This window comes from Rhizophagus irregularis, chromosome 20 (assembly GCF_026210795.1).
Source record: "Rhizophagus irregularis chromosome 20, complete sequence".
Taxonomy (NCBI): domain Eukaryota; kingdom Fungi; phylum Glomeromycota; class Glomeromycetes; order Glomerales; family Glomeraceae; genus Rhizophagus; species Rhizophagus irregularis.
The window spans coordinates 1,159,852-1,174,410 of NC_089448.1; the positions used below are offsets into that span (position 1 = coordinate 1,159,852).

At 27.2% G+C, this 14,559-nt stretch overlaps 2 protein-coding genes across 2 annotated transcripts; one reads left to right on the forward strand and one right to left on the reverse strand.

Moving 5' to 3' along the window:
* Nucleotides 1-2,459: 2,459 nt before the first annotated feature.
* OCT59_012887 (uncharacterized protein) lies at nt 2,460-3,647 on the reverse strand (the record flags this gene model as incomplete). The annotated part of the gene is made up of 5 exons (XM_066140436.1): nt 2,460-2,656; nt 2,857-3,060; nt 3,151-3,212; nt 3,294-3,371; nt 3,631-3,647. 4 exons carry the CDS (start codon nt 3,645-3,647, stop codon nt 2,930-2,932), a joined length of 288 nt encoding a protein of 95 aa, XP_066001319.1. The 3' UTR covers nt 2,460-2,656; nt 2,857-2,929.
* A 1,651-nt stretch (nt 3,648-5,298) lies between these two features.
* Nucleotides 5,299-6,003, forward strand: OCT59_012888 (uncharacterized protein). The gene has a single exon (XM_025316417.2). The coding sequence runs from the start codon at nt 5,381-5,383 to the stop codon at nt 5,636-5,638; it is 258 nt and encodes an 85-aa protein (XP_025180564.1). The 5' UTR covers nt 5,299-5,380; the 3' UTR covers nt 5,639-6,003.
* Nucleotides 6,004-14,559: the final 8,556 nt, after the last annotated feature.

Genomic DNA, 14,559 nt, shown 5'->3' on the forward strand with positions numbered 1-14,559 from the left:
TAAAAAAGAAATCACATGTGCTCATAGTAAGAGGTAATTTCTAATCGACGCCGGACAGTTTATATAACCAATAATTCTTTTGTCCAAAATAACGATAATTTCCTCACATCTTCTTTCATTGATTTAACCACATTACTTGTAGCTCCATTCGAAATTATTTCTCATTCTTTTTACCATCAATTGAATTTTCTAAATTTTTTGTTTCTTTTTTCATGTATCTTAACAAGTTCCATTTGAATAACATCGTTCTCAAGCATCTCCTTCAATTTGATCAGATAGTGATGTCATTGTGACATAAATTTTAAGCAATGGATTTTTATGATAACTTGAATAAAAAGTTAAAGCCAATATATTTATTTAAAACTTTGGCAATTTCTATTTGTACACGGGATGTTTAAACATAGTAGATTAAAAACGGCATTCAAAACCTCCTTTAATGCCTTAAGTAAACTTGCAGAGCAGGTGAAAATACATATATTTATCTGTAATATAATAAGAATAAAAAGTAAAAGAGTATAATGTCGGTAGCATTCAATTTCAAATTAAAAAACAAAAAATTAGTCTATTAAAAATTATATTTATATGACCTGTGTACAAACACCCCGTGTAAACTTAGAAATTTTCTAAAACTTTTTATATACATATTTCTTACATAATAATAATTTTTTTTTATATTGAAAAAAAATATTACTGAGAACTCAATTTTGTTATACTAAATATATTGGGCGTTTTCTATCAATTGATCATTTAAGAAATTTCCACTTTTTCCACTTGGCGTTTTTCTATTAAGATCAGTCATCCCGCCCCGCTTCTAAAAATAGATTTTATTTGTCACCAATATCACACCCTTCACGTTTCCATAATCCATAATTATCTGAGGACTAAAATCCCATTTGTCACACCCTTAGTCATCACTGTGTTGTTTCCACGGTCACGGGTTGGGACTTGTTGGGACGTGTTTGATTAGTAAAATCTATTTTTAGAAGCGGGGCGGGATGACTACTCTTCTATCAATTGATCATTTTAAGGAATCTTCGATAAGCCACTGCATGTGATTAATTTATTTGATCGCCGTTTGTTAAAAATGGAATTAATGAGACGAATTGGTTAAATGTAAATATTTATTGCATTTATTGTATTGTAGTGATAAAATAATTTGTAATTTACTGAGGAAAGTTCACGATGCGATTGATGTTTATCCTGGACGGACGAGATAAGGCCGTTGTCGGACCGATTCCCACATAACCTTTTCCCGACAACAGTTTCCGACAACCTGAGTGGACATTTCCCCGAAAAGCTATTATCCCGACATGGAAAATCAAATTATTAAAAATGTAACTTTGGGTTGAGTATATAGTATCTAACAATAAAATAACACATTATCGTTAGCCGAAAAACGGAGCCGAATTCCTGATTGTCGATCATCCGGACCCAGTTTATCGCATAGGAACATTAAAAGTCAATAAAATTATTGTTACGACGCGTAGTCTACTTCATAATTGATTTTGATCACATGTTTTATTGGTTGGTGTAACCCGATCAGACGTGTACCAGCAAAACTGTTGGTCCATTGATCGATCAATCAATCAATTCTGAAGTAGACTAGTGAGAAATATTGATGGCCAATAAAATTAGATGTATCACGTGATTAATTTCGAACGAAAAAAAAAAGAAATAAAGTATAATTTTAAAATTTAATAACTATGTTTCCTATGATTCAATTTAAATAATTGTTAATATTCTGAAAGAACAAACAAAGCTTATCCTAATACTTTAAAATTATCTTAATCTGACATGGCTATACATAGTTATAACCATTTAAATAATTATAATACTAATTAAAACATAAATTATGTGAAATATATAGTTTATTCAATAAAACTTAAACCTATTAAAATATAAACGAAAAAATACTTAATTAGCATTTATTTAACTTTATATAATTAATTAAAAAGTAATATTTTTGTTCGAAAGTATAACTTTTAAGACAACTTTTTGCATAAAAAGAAAAAGAAAATCGAAGGAAATCTGTAAAAACTTCATAACTTGAAAACCAACTCTTACCTGGTAAATATCATACTTATAACCTTGCAAGTGTATAGTTTGTCATAAAAGTTTATAAAATCATGGGAAATATGCAAGAAATAAATTTAACAAAAAACTTTTATTAGAAGTAATTGAAAAAAAATCGAGGAAATCGGGAAATCAAATTAGTTACACAATTAGGGGGTCGAAAACGGCGATAAATCGCAGAAAATCCCATGGAATTCCACGACGATCTGGGTCCGGATCACGTTGCTGCGGTTAATTATTTTTCGGCTAACTACACCATAAATCGCAAATATTTAAATTTTAATTAGTTTTGTCATTTATATAAATATAAATTAAGATTTCGTTAATGTTAATTTCATTATAATATTTCAAATTAATAAACTTGACGATATTCCTAAACTGTAAATAATTTATAATAAATTTCATGAAATTAATTTATTTATTATATAAAAAAAATCATTTTTATTTTTATTTTTTCGCAGTAAAATCAAGTATTTTTATAAATCATTTTCGTAATTTGATTTCGAGAAATTGTCATGTCGAGGCAATATCATGTCGGGAAAAGTTCTTTTCGAGATTCAGAAATTTGTCTTGTCGAAAATTGCTGTTGGGAAAAGATTATGTCGGGAAAATAAATGTCGGGAAATCATTCCGTAACCGATAAGACAACCGTGTATTTACAATGTTAGATAGATTAGTTAGTTTACTTTATGTAATTAGCCTTATTACTATTGCATCATAAAATAGGAAATCAAAGAAAAAAAAAAATGATATAATCACAGTAAAAATTAATGACATACTTACAATTTATTGTACTTAACCGGAACAATGAACTTCTGTTAATAATACTACTACCTTCATCCTTTGTGATGATTCATTATTCCCTGGAGAAATAGAAGGAAATACTTGGAAAATATATACTTTTGGGACGAAAACCGTTCAAGCAATTTACAGTACCATTAACAACTATAAATTTCGTCAATATCCCCAAAAAACATCCCTTTCTTTCTATAAAAATAAATTGTGAAAAGAAAGCAAATTAAATAACAAATATAAAATTTTATTTAATTTAATTTTTTTTACGAAACTTTAACCTACCTGCTTTAATGTTATTTATTCGTTTCATCGAGTATAATATATTCTTTGATTTTAATGACGATCTTAGATTTTTTTACACCTCACAATAAATTTATTTATTCGAATTTCGAAAATTTTTTTTGTATTAATTTCATTTGACTTACGAATTATAGAAATTTCCAAGAAATATCCGTGCGAAATACTGCACGACGTTCTTTATTATTGATACTGACTTGACAATCCTCAATAAAAACAATATGATAAATGAATAATGTGTTAATCATTTTATTATTCTTCTTAGCCTAATGAACAATCATTTTACCGTTTTTATGGTCTTTAATGTAAACAATGTGAAAAAGAGCTGTTACACAACCCAAGGTGAATACAGTATAATAGGAAGAGAACTATCCTTATACCTTTTTTTTAATATTCTTACTTTTTTACATGGATTAATCATAATTTTTGATTATTAAACCAAAACTCTCAATTAAGTTAACTTACAGTATTTCATAAGTCATGAGCTTCCTTCCTTCATATATAAGCGAATGCAATTATTAAACTGTTTAGATAGCCAAAGAAAATATCGGATTTAGCAAAATTTAATTATTAACTTTATTTACCTGATTATAAAAACGAAGAAGACTAAATATTTTTAAACGACATCTTTTTTAAAGAATAATATATGTAATTTGTATTTATAACAATCGTATGAAATATTCATTCTCTCTTGAATATTTTTGTGGTAATTGAATAATTGTAAGAAGCAAACAAGTGCAAGTTTTACGATTGTTTCGTTTTAAATGAATATTCATCGGGACGAAAGCGTGTGAAAAATCCAAAATTTAATTGCTTAATATAAGGTTTATAATTATAAGTATATATAGTTTGGCTAATAATAGTTAAATTTACGCCGAAATAATTAAAAAAGTAAAAATGCGTTTATAAATTATAATAGTGCTACGTTTAGTACTATTATGAACGCAACTTAATGGAACTTAATTTCACTTTATATGATTAAAAAATATAGCTATCTATATAATTTTTTTGCTCTGGTTAATAATCCTTATTCTCATTTTTTAAATAAAGAGAACTTTTAATGTCAACAAAACTTCGTTGAATCAGTAATTATTATCTAATTATTTAAGCAAATATTTTGATCAACGGACCTCATTGTTTTTTGCATTTTAAATTTAACCAAAAATGAGCAAAATTCTGCATATCTGCATAAATAATTTCATTCGTTTAAAAAAAATAATTTCATTCAAAGTAATATACTGTATCTAATTTCATATGTTCGGAATTTAATTAGAAATTATTTAATTAAAACTTAATTATTATTTATTTATTTATTTTTTTTAACTATAAAAGTCTTTATAGAATTTACGAATAATACACGAAATACGTAATTCACATTATCTTTGCAGATGTACAGTATATAATCCGGGATAGAATAAGCCCGGTGACATTGGTTGCATTTTCTTTATTAATTGAACCATAAATCGCTAACTTTATTATTAATTGAACTATAAATCGCTAACTTTATTATTAATTGAACTATAAATCGCTAACTTTATTATTAATTGAACTATAAATCGCTAACTTTATTATGTAATTGTATCAATAATTTCATCATATGTAACGTACTCTTATTGTTACGCTCGTTAATATTCGACATATTGTGACAATTGATGATATTATTTGTATTGTTTGCGTTCTTTATTTTTATTGCATGAAAAAAAAGGTAAGAATATTCCGTGACGCCAAAATTATCTGTTTTTATCCGGCTTATAATAATGCAACATTTTTCTTTTGAGCATGAACTTTTTTTTTCACTAAAATTCTTTCCTTTCATTATCGCTATATTTGGTTACATATATATTACTTCTGTAATTAAATGAAAGGATTTAATAGGAAAAAAAAACATAATTAAACCAATATGGTGTATTGTATGTTAGTACCTTGAGCGATGGGGAAATTCGTTGTTTTCTCTTAATATGAAAGAAAAAAAAATTATATTCAGCAATTATAATCGTATGTAATGAAAGTGATGGAAATTCCCTTTCTTATAAAGTTACATTTAGAATCACGTACGAGAATTCGACGGCATATAATAATCATACTCCGCAAGAAAGTTATATAAATGAATGCTTCCTGGGCTTCAGATTAATAAAATAAAAAACAAATAATTAAAGTCTACTTTTCACATTTGTTCTTTAAATTGATTATTATAATATTCTTTGCTAAAAAAACCATGATCAATAATCTATACGTGGTCCATCATTCCTTTCTTTCTCCAAAGAAATCAACAACTAAAAGAAAGAAAAGATCTGCGAACTGTTTTCTTCTATTTCGTCAAGAAATGATGAAAGAAAGGCCATACAAGATGAAGATGTCAAATTACAGTAAACGAGTATCTGAAATGTGGCAAAATTTATCTGAAGATGAAAAAATTGAATGGAAGAGACGATATGAACTTAATCGAGAGTCTGTGGAGTCGAACGAACCATAATTTATTATCATTATTTCGAATTTTTAATCGAGAGATTCAGAAAACCAATTATAATCACGGATGGATGTCTTGGATTTTAATGGAAATAAAATCATTTTTTTTTGTTTAAGTTTAAAATATTTAAGTTTATTAATAAGTATGTTTTTAATTATGCATATTTATAAAAAAGAATAATTTTATAACTACTTATTAACTATAAGTAATATATTTCATATGATTATGTATGATAAATGACGAAGTTAAGTTAACAAACACAACAGTATGCAATTATAAGTTTAACAAGGCTTGTAATTAAACCAATTCATTAAGTAAATATGTACGTACAAGTATCAGTTAACTAATAAAATACGTCACTTTTTTTCGTTTTAAGTAATATTAGATACACCCTGCAAACTAAAGATTATTAAATATATCGCGTCATATGTCTTTTGCATTTGTTTAAGCCAACATCCCACTTAAATAAGCTAGTCCCAATTTGATATATATATATTATATATATATAGAATTAAAATAAATTTCTGGAATAAACCCCACGGGATCAAATGAGCTATATTTTAATTCGGGCAAATCTGTAAATCAAATTCATATAATGCAGGCCCGAATTATAATACGTTGATCAATCCGTATATCATTTTACGTTAGATACGTCGTACGCGAAATATTGCGCACATGATTTCCGATGTTGCATGAACGATTTACGTATGTTTGTGTACATGTCGATTTCTAATGTTGTATGCCGATATACGTCGATATACAACCGCGTATGATATTATTATATTTGATCATAATTACATATGTAGTATTAGTATAGTTATTTTTATTATTGTTTATATCATTTTATATTATTTATTTTCAGTATTTGTATTGTTTATATGTATACGATTTTATTAAGAGACATTGTAGGATAATTAGGTCATTTGTGTTCTATTAAAAAGTGGCTTACAATAAGAATTATCACTATTGTAATTACATTGATATATTACGATGAAACATTAATAATCAGATATCAATAGGATATCAATAAATTAGATTTCGTCTTGATGTCAGAAAAAGAGATGGAGAAATAGATATAAATATGCCTTCTGCCAACTCATCGATAGAATAGGTCATATTAAGATATACGAAGTTATATTGAGTCATATTAAGTTATATTACCCTAAGAAATATACCTCTATCACTTTTTATCGTTTTGTTGTAAATTCATAACCCTACGTTTATTCAATAAAATCGTTATACTTCGGTTAACTTTAACTTGTTATATATTAGGCCACACAAATTCAATTTTTCGGTTCACGTAACATTGAAATTTAAAATCGACCCGGGGACCCGGGGTTTATTGTTTATTAGTAAAAAAAGTTTATATATAAAATCGTGACATTTGATTGGTTGACTTTTAAAAGGGAGGAATTTATTTTCGCTCTAGAAGTTCTCAGCCGCGTGATAAACTTACCCGCCAATAAAATTACGTTCTGATCACATGATAAATTTTTTATATATAAACTTTTTTTTATTGAAATTTGAAAAAGTGACCCGGCCGGGTGAAGTGAACCGAAAATGTGGCCTTATTATAAGATTCATCTTATGATCGTCGTGTGCTATTATTAATCGTATTTTGTAGTTGTTTACCTTGCCGATTCTTAACGAACAATACCGGAATACCAGAATAGGTAGTATTGAGTAAGAATCCCGTTGGTAATTGTGTGATTATACGATTTGATACCTCTAGCTATACGACTCTTATTTGCCGATATATTCGGTAACAACGTAAACGCTTTATTTTTTTTATAGGGTGATCAATACGGCCTATTTGGTGCTTTTTGTCCTCTTCAATAGAGAGCGACTTGTAGCAAGCCTCGACACGAGGTTGGTCTGTAGATTAGTCTTGGACAGTGTGATTTACTTTAAATTCATCATGTATCACTTTTTATTTTATAATTAGTATATAGAATTTAATAACATTTAATAAACAACGTGCGGCTTCAATTTGAAGCCTTTTTACCGTAAAAAAAAACAATGATATTATAACAAAAATAAACAATTTAAAACTACTTATTAAATTTATTAAATTAAAATAATAAGATAATATTTGCCGTTAAAATTGTATGTCATTCAATATTGAAATCAAAGGGCTTTATTAACAATCTAGTACTATGACATATAATAATGAAATAAATCCTAATGTTAATTTCGCGACTTTAAACCAGCAGGAGTACGTGCAATATTCAATTTATTCAGTGATTTCCAATTATTTATTGCTGAAGATAGTTTAAAGCGAAAAAACTACTGGTTTATTATGAAAAAAACTTAAAAATAAGTAACTTGCTTAAAATTATTTGTATTTATTTTTGTTACATTGGTCATAATATCCATAATATACTATAAAAATAATTAATCATGCTCACCAGTAAAAACGATGTTTAACGGAAAGGAGACCCAAAAAACAACTGAACCGCGAATGGATCATTTGTGATTTGCAAAGGTAATCGACTTAATGTATTAATAATAAACGCATTTCTATATTTTCTATTAACGATTCTACGTCTTCGTCGTTTATGAACAATACGATTGAAATTAATAGAAGTAACGTAATTTAAATTCCTAGGGCTCTTTAACGTCATCTTAAATAATTAAATAATGAATATGATGATAAGGGTTGACGTGAATGTTGAAAAGAATGAAAGAACGAAAGAAAAATTTATTTGGTCATATTTATATTGATACTTGTGTAACACTGTAATAAATATGCCTAGACTTTCTCCTCAAATAAAAAAAAAAATTCTTCGAAAGAAAATTCCTCGTGCATATTTTTGCCACCAAACATGATTAGCTTTCTATAATAAATATTATTCAGTACAGCCTCTTTTTTAGTAAAATAAAATGAACCAAATAACAAGTCTAAAAAAATGCAGGAATAGTTAGCATATGAAATTCCTTTTTGTATTGTAATTTTTTTTTTTATTTACTGCGAAAAGATATTACAGTATTTGCACTTTTGGGCGTTATAAAATTATCCAATAAAAATTTATTTGTATCATAAACACATTATTTGCATGTAACAAAAATTTATTGTTGTTTGAAAAGATAAAATATAGTGATTTCCAAAAAAAAGATCCCTGATCTTGTAAATAATCATTACATACGAATATAGTATGAAATAAATGTCTCTTAAAAATGATAAAGAAGAGACATAAACTACTATATCAGACATGAAAATTTTTAGAAATATTTACGATCTCGTGATTACTATATTGTTTTGAAATTGTAAAAGTGCCAAGCATTTAATAATCGTCCGATTTTGTCCGATTATTTATCCTAAAAGTAAAATTACGAAAATTATGAATTTTTTTTAGGTTTAGAATTACGATAATAATAGTAAAAAGAAATAGTTTACCATGTCACAATCCTTACGAATTGGGTTGATCAAAAGTTACAATAAATTAATCATGTCAGATCTGCATAAAAAATTATTATTATTATTTATTTACAAAAGTCTTTATAACATTTACGAATGCACAAAGTACGTAATTCACATGATCATTTTGGCAGATAATCTGTGATAGAATGCATTTTCTTATTAATTGAACTATAAAGAACTCGCTAACTTTATTATGTAATTGTATTAATAATTTCATCATATGTACGTACTCAATATGTCGGATATTAACGAGCGTAACAATAAAAAACAATTAAATGGTTTTATTCATTAGTATTGTTTGCGTTCTCTATTCTTATTGCATAAAAAAGAAATCATGCTCAAAGCAAGTCTCATTATTACAAGCAAGAAAATTTGGCGTCCCGAAAAATATTAACCTTACTAAAACTCTTTCATCGCCTCTATATTTGGATATACAAAATGTTTTAAATGAATATTCGTCGAGAAGAGAGCGTGTAAAAAATCTAAAATCTAATTGCTTAATATAAGGTTTATAATTATAAGTATCTATAGTTTAGCTAATAATAGTTAAATTTACGCCGAGATAATTAAAAAAGTAAAAATGCGTTTATAAATTATAATAGTGCTACGTTTAGCACTATTATGAACGCAGCTTAATGGAACTTAATTCACTATATATGATTTAATATCAACAAAATTTTGTTGAATCAGTAATTATATTCATCAACGGGCTCATTGTTTTTTGCATTTTAAATTTAACCGAATTGAGCAAAGATCAGCATATCTGATAATTTCATTCGTTTAAAAAAAATAATTTCATTCAAAGTAATATAACTGTACCTAATTTCATATGTTCGGAATTTAATTAGAAATTATTTAATTAAAACTTAATTATTATTTATTTATTTTTTTTTAACTATAAAAGTTCTTTATAGAATTTACGAATACACGAAATACGTAATTCACATCATCTTTGCAGATGTATGTACAGTATATAATCCGGGATAGAATAGCGACAGACCTCTGTATTCAACGACCCAATAGTATTAGCTATTGCATTTTTATTTCGTTAACTAAACTAATAAAGGACTCAGTATATAAATGATATACTGTATTAATTGAAGGATTTTATTTGTATTGTTTGCGTTCTTTATTTTTATTACACAAAAAAAAAAATTTATGCTCAAAGAAAGTCGAATTATTATAAGCAAGATAAAAGCAGCAAATTTCGGAGTCACGAAAAATATTAACCTTTTTCATTAATAAACTTTTTACTTTCATCGCCTCTATATTTGGATATACAAAACATTTTCGTCATTAAATAAAATAACTACAAAATGAATATTGTTAATAGCAGAGGATATTTTACTCGTGATAATGATTTAAATTTAATTTATTTGCGACTGATGTGGGCAAATACAGATGCAAAATGTTTCATTTAAAGATCTAGACCCATATTAGTATATTTTTTTGTTTTTTTTTTAGACGTTTATGTAAATATTAACCGTTAAAAGAAATGATTAAACTAATATATACCGTATTGTACATTACGCTTGTATTTATCGAACCAATAAAAAACAATAAGATAAAAAGAATGAAAATATCATAAAGTAAGAAGCCTCATTATCTTGTAGTGGTGTTGGAAGTACCATTCTGAATTTCACTAGGATGGTTCGGTCACTTTGGCTAATTTTATAAGATTGTAATTTGTAAGTTTGTGTAACGTATTGCCCACCAAAACGAAATCCTTACGTAATGAACGCCGATCATTGTCGTTAATATCGTATGACTTATCTCCAGAATATTATTTGCTGTTTAAGTTCATTACGATCACGTGAAGTGGCTTATCGAATATTCAATCAATCAAACTTTATTTTCCCATAACTCATTAAGCAATTAGGTTCGTTCACAGCGCTCGTTGAACATTCATCAATTCAATAGTGTTCCGAAGGGGTCGAGTCGGGTCGGGTTTTGAGGTGTATTCGAACTTGACCCGAGTGTAAAAGTAACGACTCGGATTCGACTTGACCTGATTATAGTCTGACTCGGATAACTCGGGTTCGACTCGTCAAGTTGTATTTAATATAAAAGAAAATTGAAATTTTTAGTAAAAAGATTCGGGTCGCCGGGTCAAAGTAAAGGTATAACCCAACTCGACGGGTCGGGTCGAGTTACGGGTCAGACCTCAACCGACCCCTAAATAGAGTCGGGTCAATAACCCGGGCCCTTTTGGAACACTAATCAATTGCATACAATTATCAATTACCACAGCAATATTTAAAGAGAATGACTATGATCTTAAAAATATAAAACCAAATATATATATTTTTAAAGATATTTGTCGTTTAAAAATATTTAAATCTTCAGGTAAATAAAGATAATGATTAATTACAAAATCTCGATATTTTCTTTGGTTATCAGATAATTTAATAATCTTGTTTTCTATTTCACACAGTTCATCCTTCTTATTTAAGCGAATGCAATAATTAAGTGGAGGCTTTGTTTTAGTAATCAAAATAATAATTAATCGTATAAAGGTAAGAATATTAAAAAAAAGGTATCAACCTTATTAATATCGCTTAAAATGTTTCTATTATTATAATAAAGAAATATATTTTCCTCGTCAAATGCTTATTATGATCGTGTAACAAATTATGTTCCATTGTTTTATAATAAAAGTATTCTAAAATTAGCCAAAATGGTTATTTGATAGAAAAGATTTTTTTGCATACACAATTGAAATGATGTGATATTATTCCTTCATATTGTTTTGCTAAAGATTGTCAAAGCGACATCTCATTGGTAAAGTAATTATATAATCAAGATTGCGGAAAAAAAATATTCGCACGGTTGGGAAATTTCTATAATATGTATATTAAAATAGCAGTGAAACAGGTAGGTAAAAAAAATAAATAAACAAACAAACAAATATATATTGTTTCTATCCTATAACTTTTCTTTTTGTTTTTATATATAACATCGTGAAATATAATCTACACGCAGTTCATTCTCTTTCTTTCTGTAAAAAAAAAATAAGTTAATCCTTATTTCTATTCCATGTTTTTTTCGGTAAGGGGGGTAAGGGGGGATATTGACGGGATTTATAGTCTCAGATGGCCGAGTAATGTATTTCATGTAACAGATTCATGGAACTTGGATAAAACATTATTATTTTATTTTTAATGCTTGAGAACGACTTCAATAAAACTTATAGAACTTGTTAGGACATAAAAAAAAGAACTACAAATTTTGGAAAATTCGATTGATGGTAAAAAAATGAGAAATAATTTCAGATGGAGTTACAAGTAATGTGGTTGAATCAATGAAAGAGAGATATGAGGAAGTTATCGTTATTGGGTAAAAGGTTTGTTAGTTATATAAATTGTTCGGCGATTCCGTAAGTAGTAGAATGTCCTGTAAAAAAAGTAGATACGTTTTTTATACTGAAAGATATGTTTTATATACGTTTAGATACGTCTAGATACGTTTTAAGATACGGAAAAATGCACAATTCCGTTTGTAGAATTTTTAATATTCCATTTAAGGTATTTAATTTTTTAATGGCCCAATCTAAAATCTTTATTTAATAAAGTTCATTTTTAAAAATCTAATTTTAATGAGAAATTTTTTTATTAACTATGAATATAGATTTTTGTTTGAGAAAACTAATGTGAGAGTAATTGATGCATTCAGAAAAATTTACAAACCAGCTGGAACACGCTTCTGGTTCCGCGTCACGTTTATATTTTCCCCACGCTTCTGGTTCTGCGTAGGGATTGGAATCGATTCCCATTATTAGAATCGATTCTAAAATCGATTAATCGCGATTAATCGTTTCGCAAATACCGATTTTTTTTTATACTATTATAATAGGTGTGTTTAAACACATATCACGTGATTACAAAATACAGTGATCGACGAACAAATTTCCTTTTTTGGAAATTTGTACAACCTTGTGCGATAGCAACTTGAATTTTATTGGGAGATAAAATTTCCTTTTAGGAAGTTTGTGTTCCGTCACGTGATTCGCGGGCGGAATTATGAATTTGGCCAAATTAACTATTATGAACAAATAATAATTTACGGTCAAATTAAACGAAACTGCGCCACAATAAGTAGATTCGATAGTAAAGACAAAAATCAACAATAAGTGTTTTAATTGCATGATTCAGATAATATATTTTTTTCGTGATATGTATAACTATTAATTCGTTGTTTGTTTAATTTTGTTTGAAGAAATTTTTATTGTCTCAAGGTGGTTTATATTAAGAAAATTTTTTCTATAATAACAAATATTTCATGATTACATTTTTTATATTTGTACAAGAGTATTTTTGCCACGATTTTTTACATTGCGCCCATTGCGCCACAATCGGAACGAACGGTGCCACTTTGAATTAATAATGTGGAAATAGATGATTTCTAAATATCGTGTGTATGATTGTAAATATGCCACATTTTTACATAATGGATTATGTTTTAGCATAATTGGCATCATACTATTATCTTTACCATCTGTTTTCATTCACAGTGGAAATGGCTCGGACAATCACATTATCACGTGATTTGTCAAACATATATCGATCCTATTAAAAATATTAAATCGCGTGATGCAATTTTTTTTGCTATTATTATACACATATATAATATACGGTAATATAACTTTCCTTTATTTTAAAATAAACGGGATAAATTAATAAAATTTTGGAATACACAATATTGTTTAATATGATTTAAATGATTGAAAAAGACAGATGATGAATCTTTATCATTTAAGTCATTTTCCGAACACTGCTTCAGACATTACTAAAAATATTGAATATAAAAATTGAGAATAACGAAAAATTTTTAAAAATTTCATTTAATAATATAGTAGCATACGAGATTCTAAGTATAGTATACAATATAAAGAATTTTTTTTTTGAGATTTCAGATGACAATAAACTCGTCTATCTATTTTAACACGAACTTGAATATCAGAATTCAGAAATATTGTTGAAACGAATTCATATTTTTTTCCTAAATTTATTTTTTTTTTTACTTGTAAAATTTCATTATTATTTTCTAGAATTTTGAAGAAAAAAGAGTTAATATTACTTTATTCATCTCCTAGATAAGGTTTTTATTAAATGATAATATTAAATCTCCATCAGACAATAACTGAAAAATTGAAATGCTTTTGTTGTTGTCGACGTTAAGTGTTATGGTGGTGTTGCATTGTGATTTAACGTTATGAGTATTTATCGTGGTTAATTTTAATGTTAGCAAATTTGTAGAGATCATTCACAGTTTGAAAATTTCGTTTCAAGGCTTCTAAAGACGAAGCGAACCAACTTGTATCATCTAAATATCCAACTAGAGTCGTATTAAAAGGAATAGGGGTGTTTTATTCTTCGTTGTATATATTGTTGTATTTTTTGATAGAAATATTAAGATGTTGTGATGAACATCGGGTCATACGTATAGTATATAATCCATAGAATCGGACTTATGACTTCGCATCGATTCCTTGTAGTATAATGTACAC

What these genes read in the sequence shown, in the direction of transcription:
- OCT59_012888 (XM_025316417.2), top strand. Translation starts at nt 5,381, where the DNA reads ATGATCAATAATCTATACGTGGTCCATCATTCCTTTCTTTCTCCAAAG.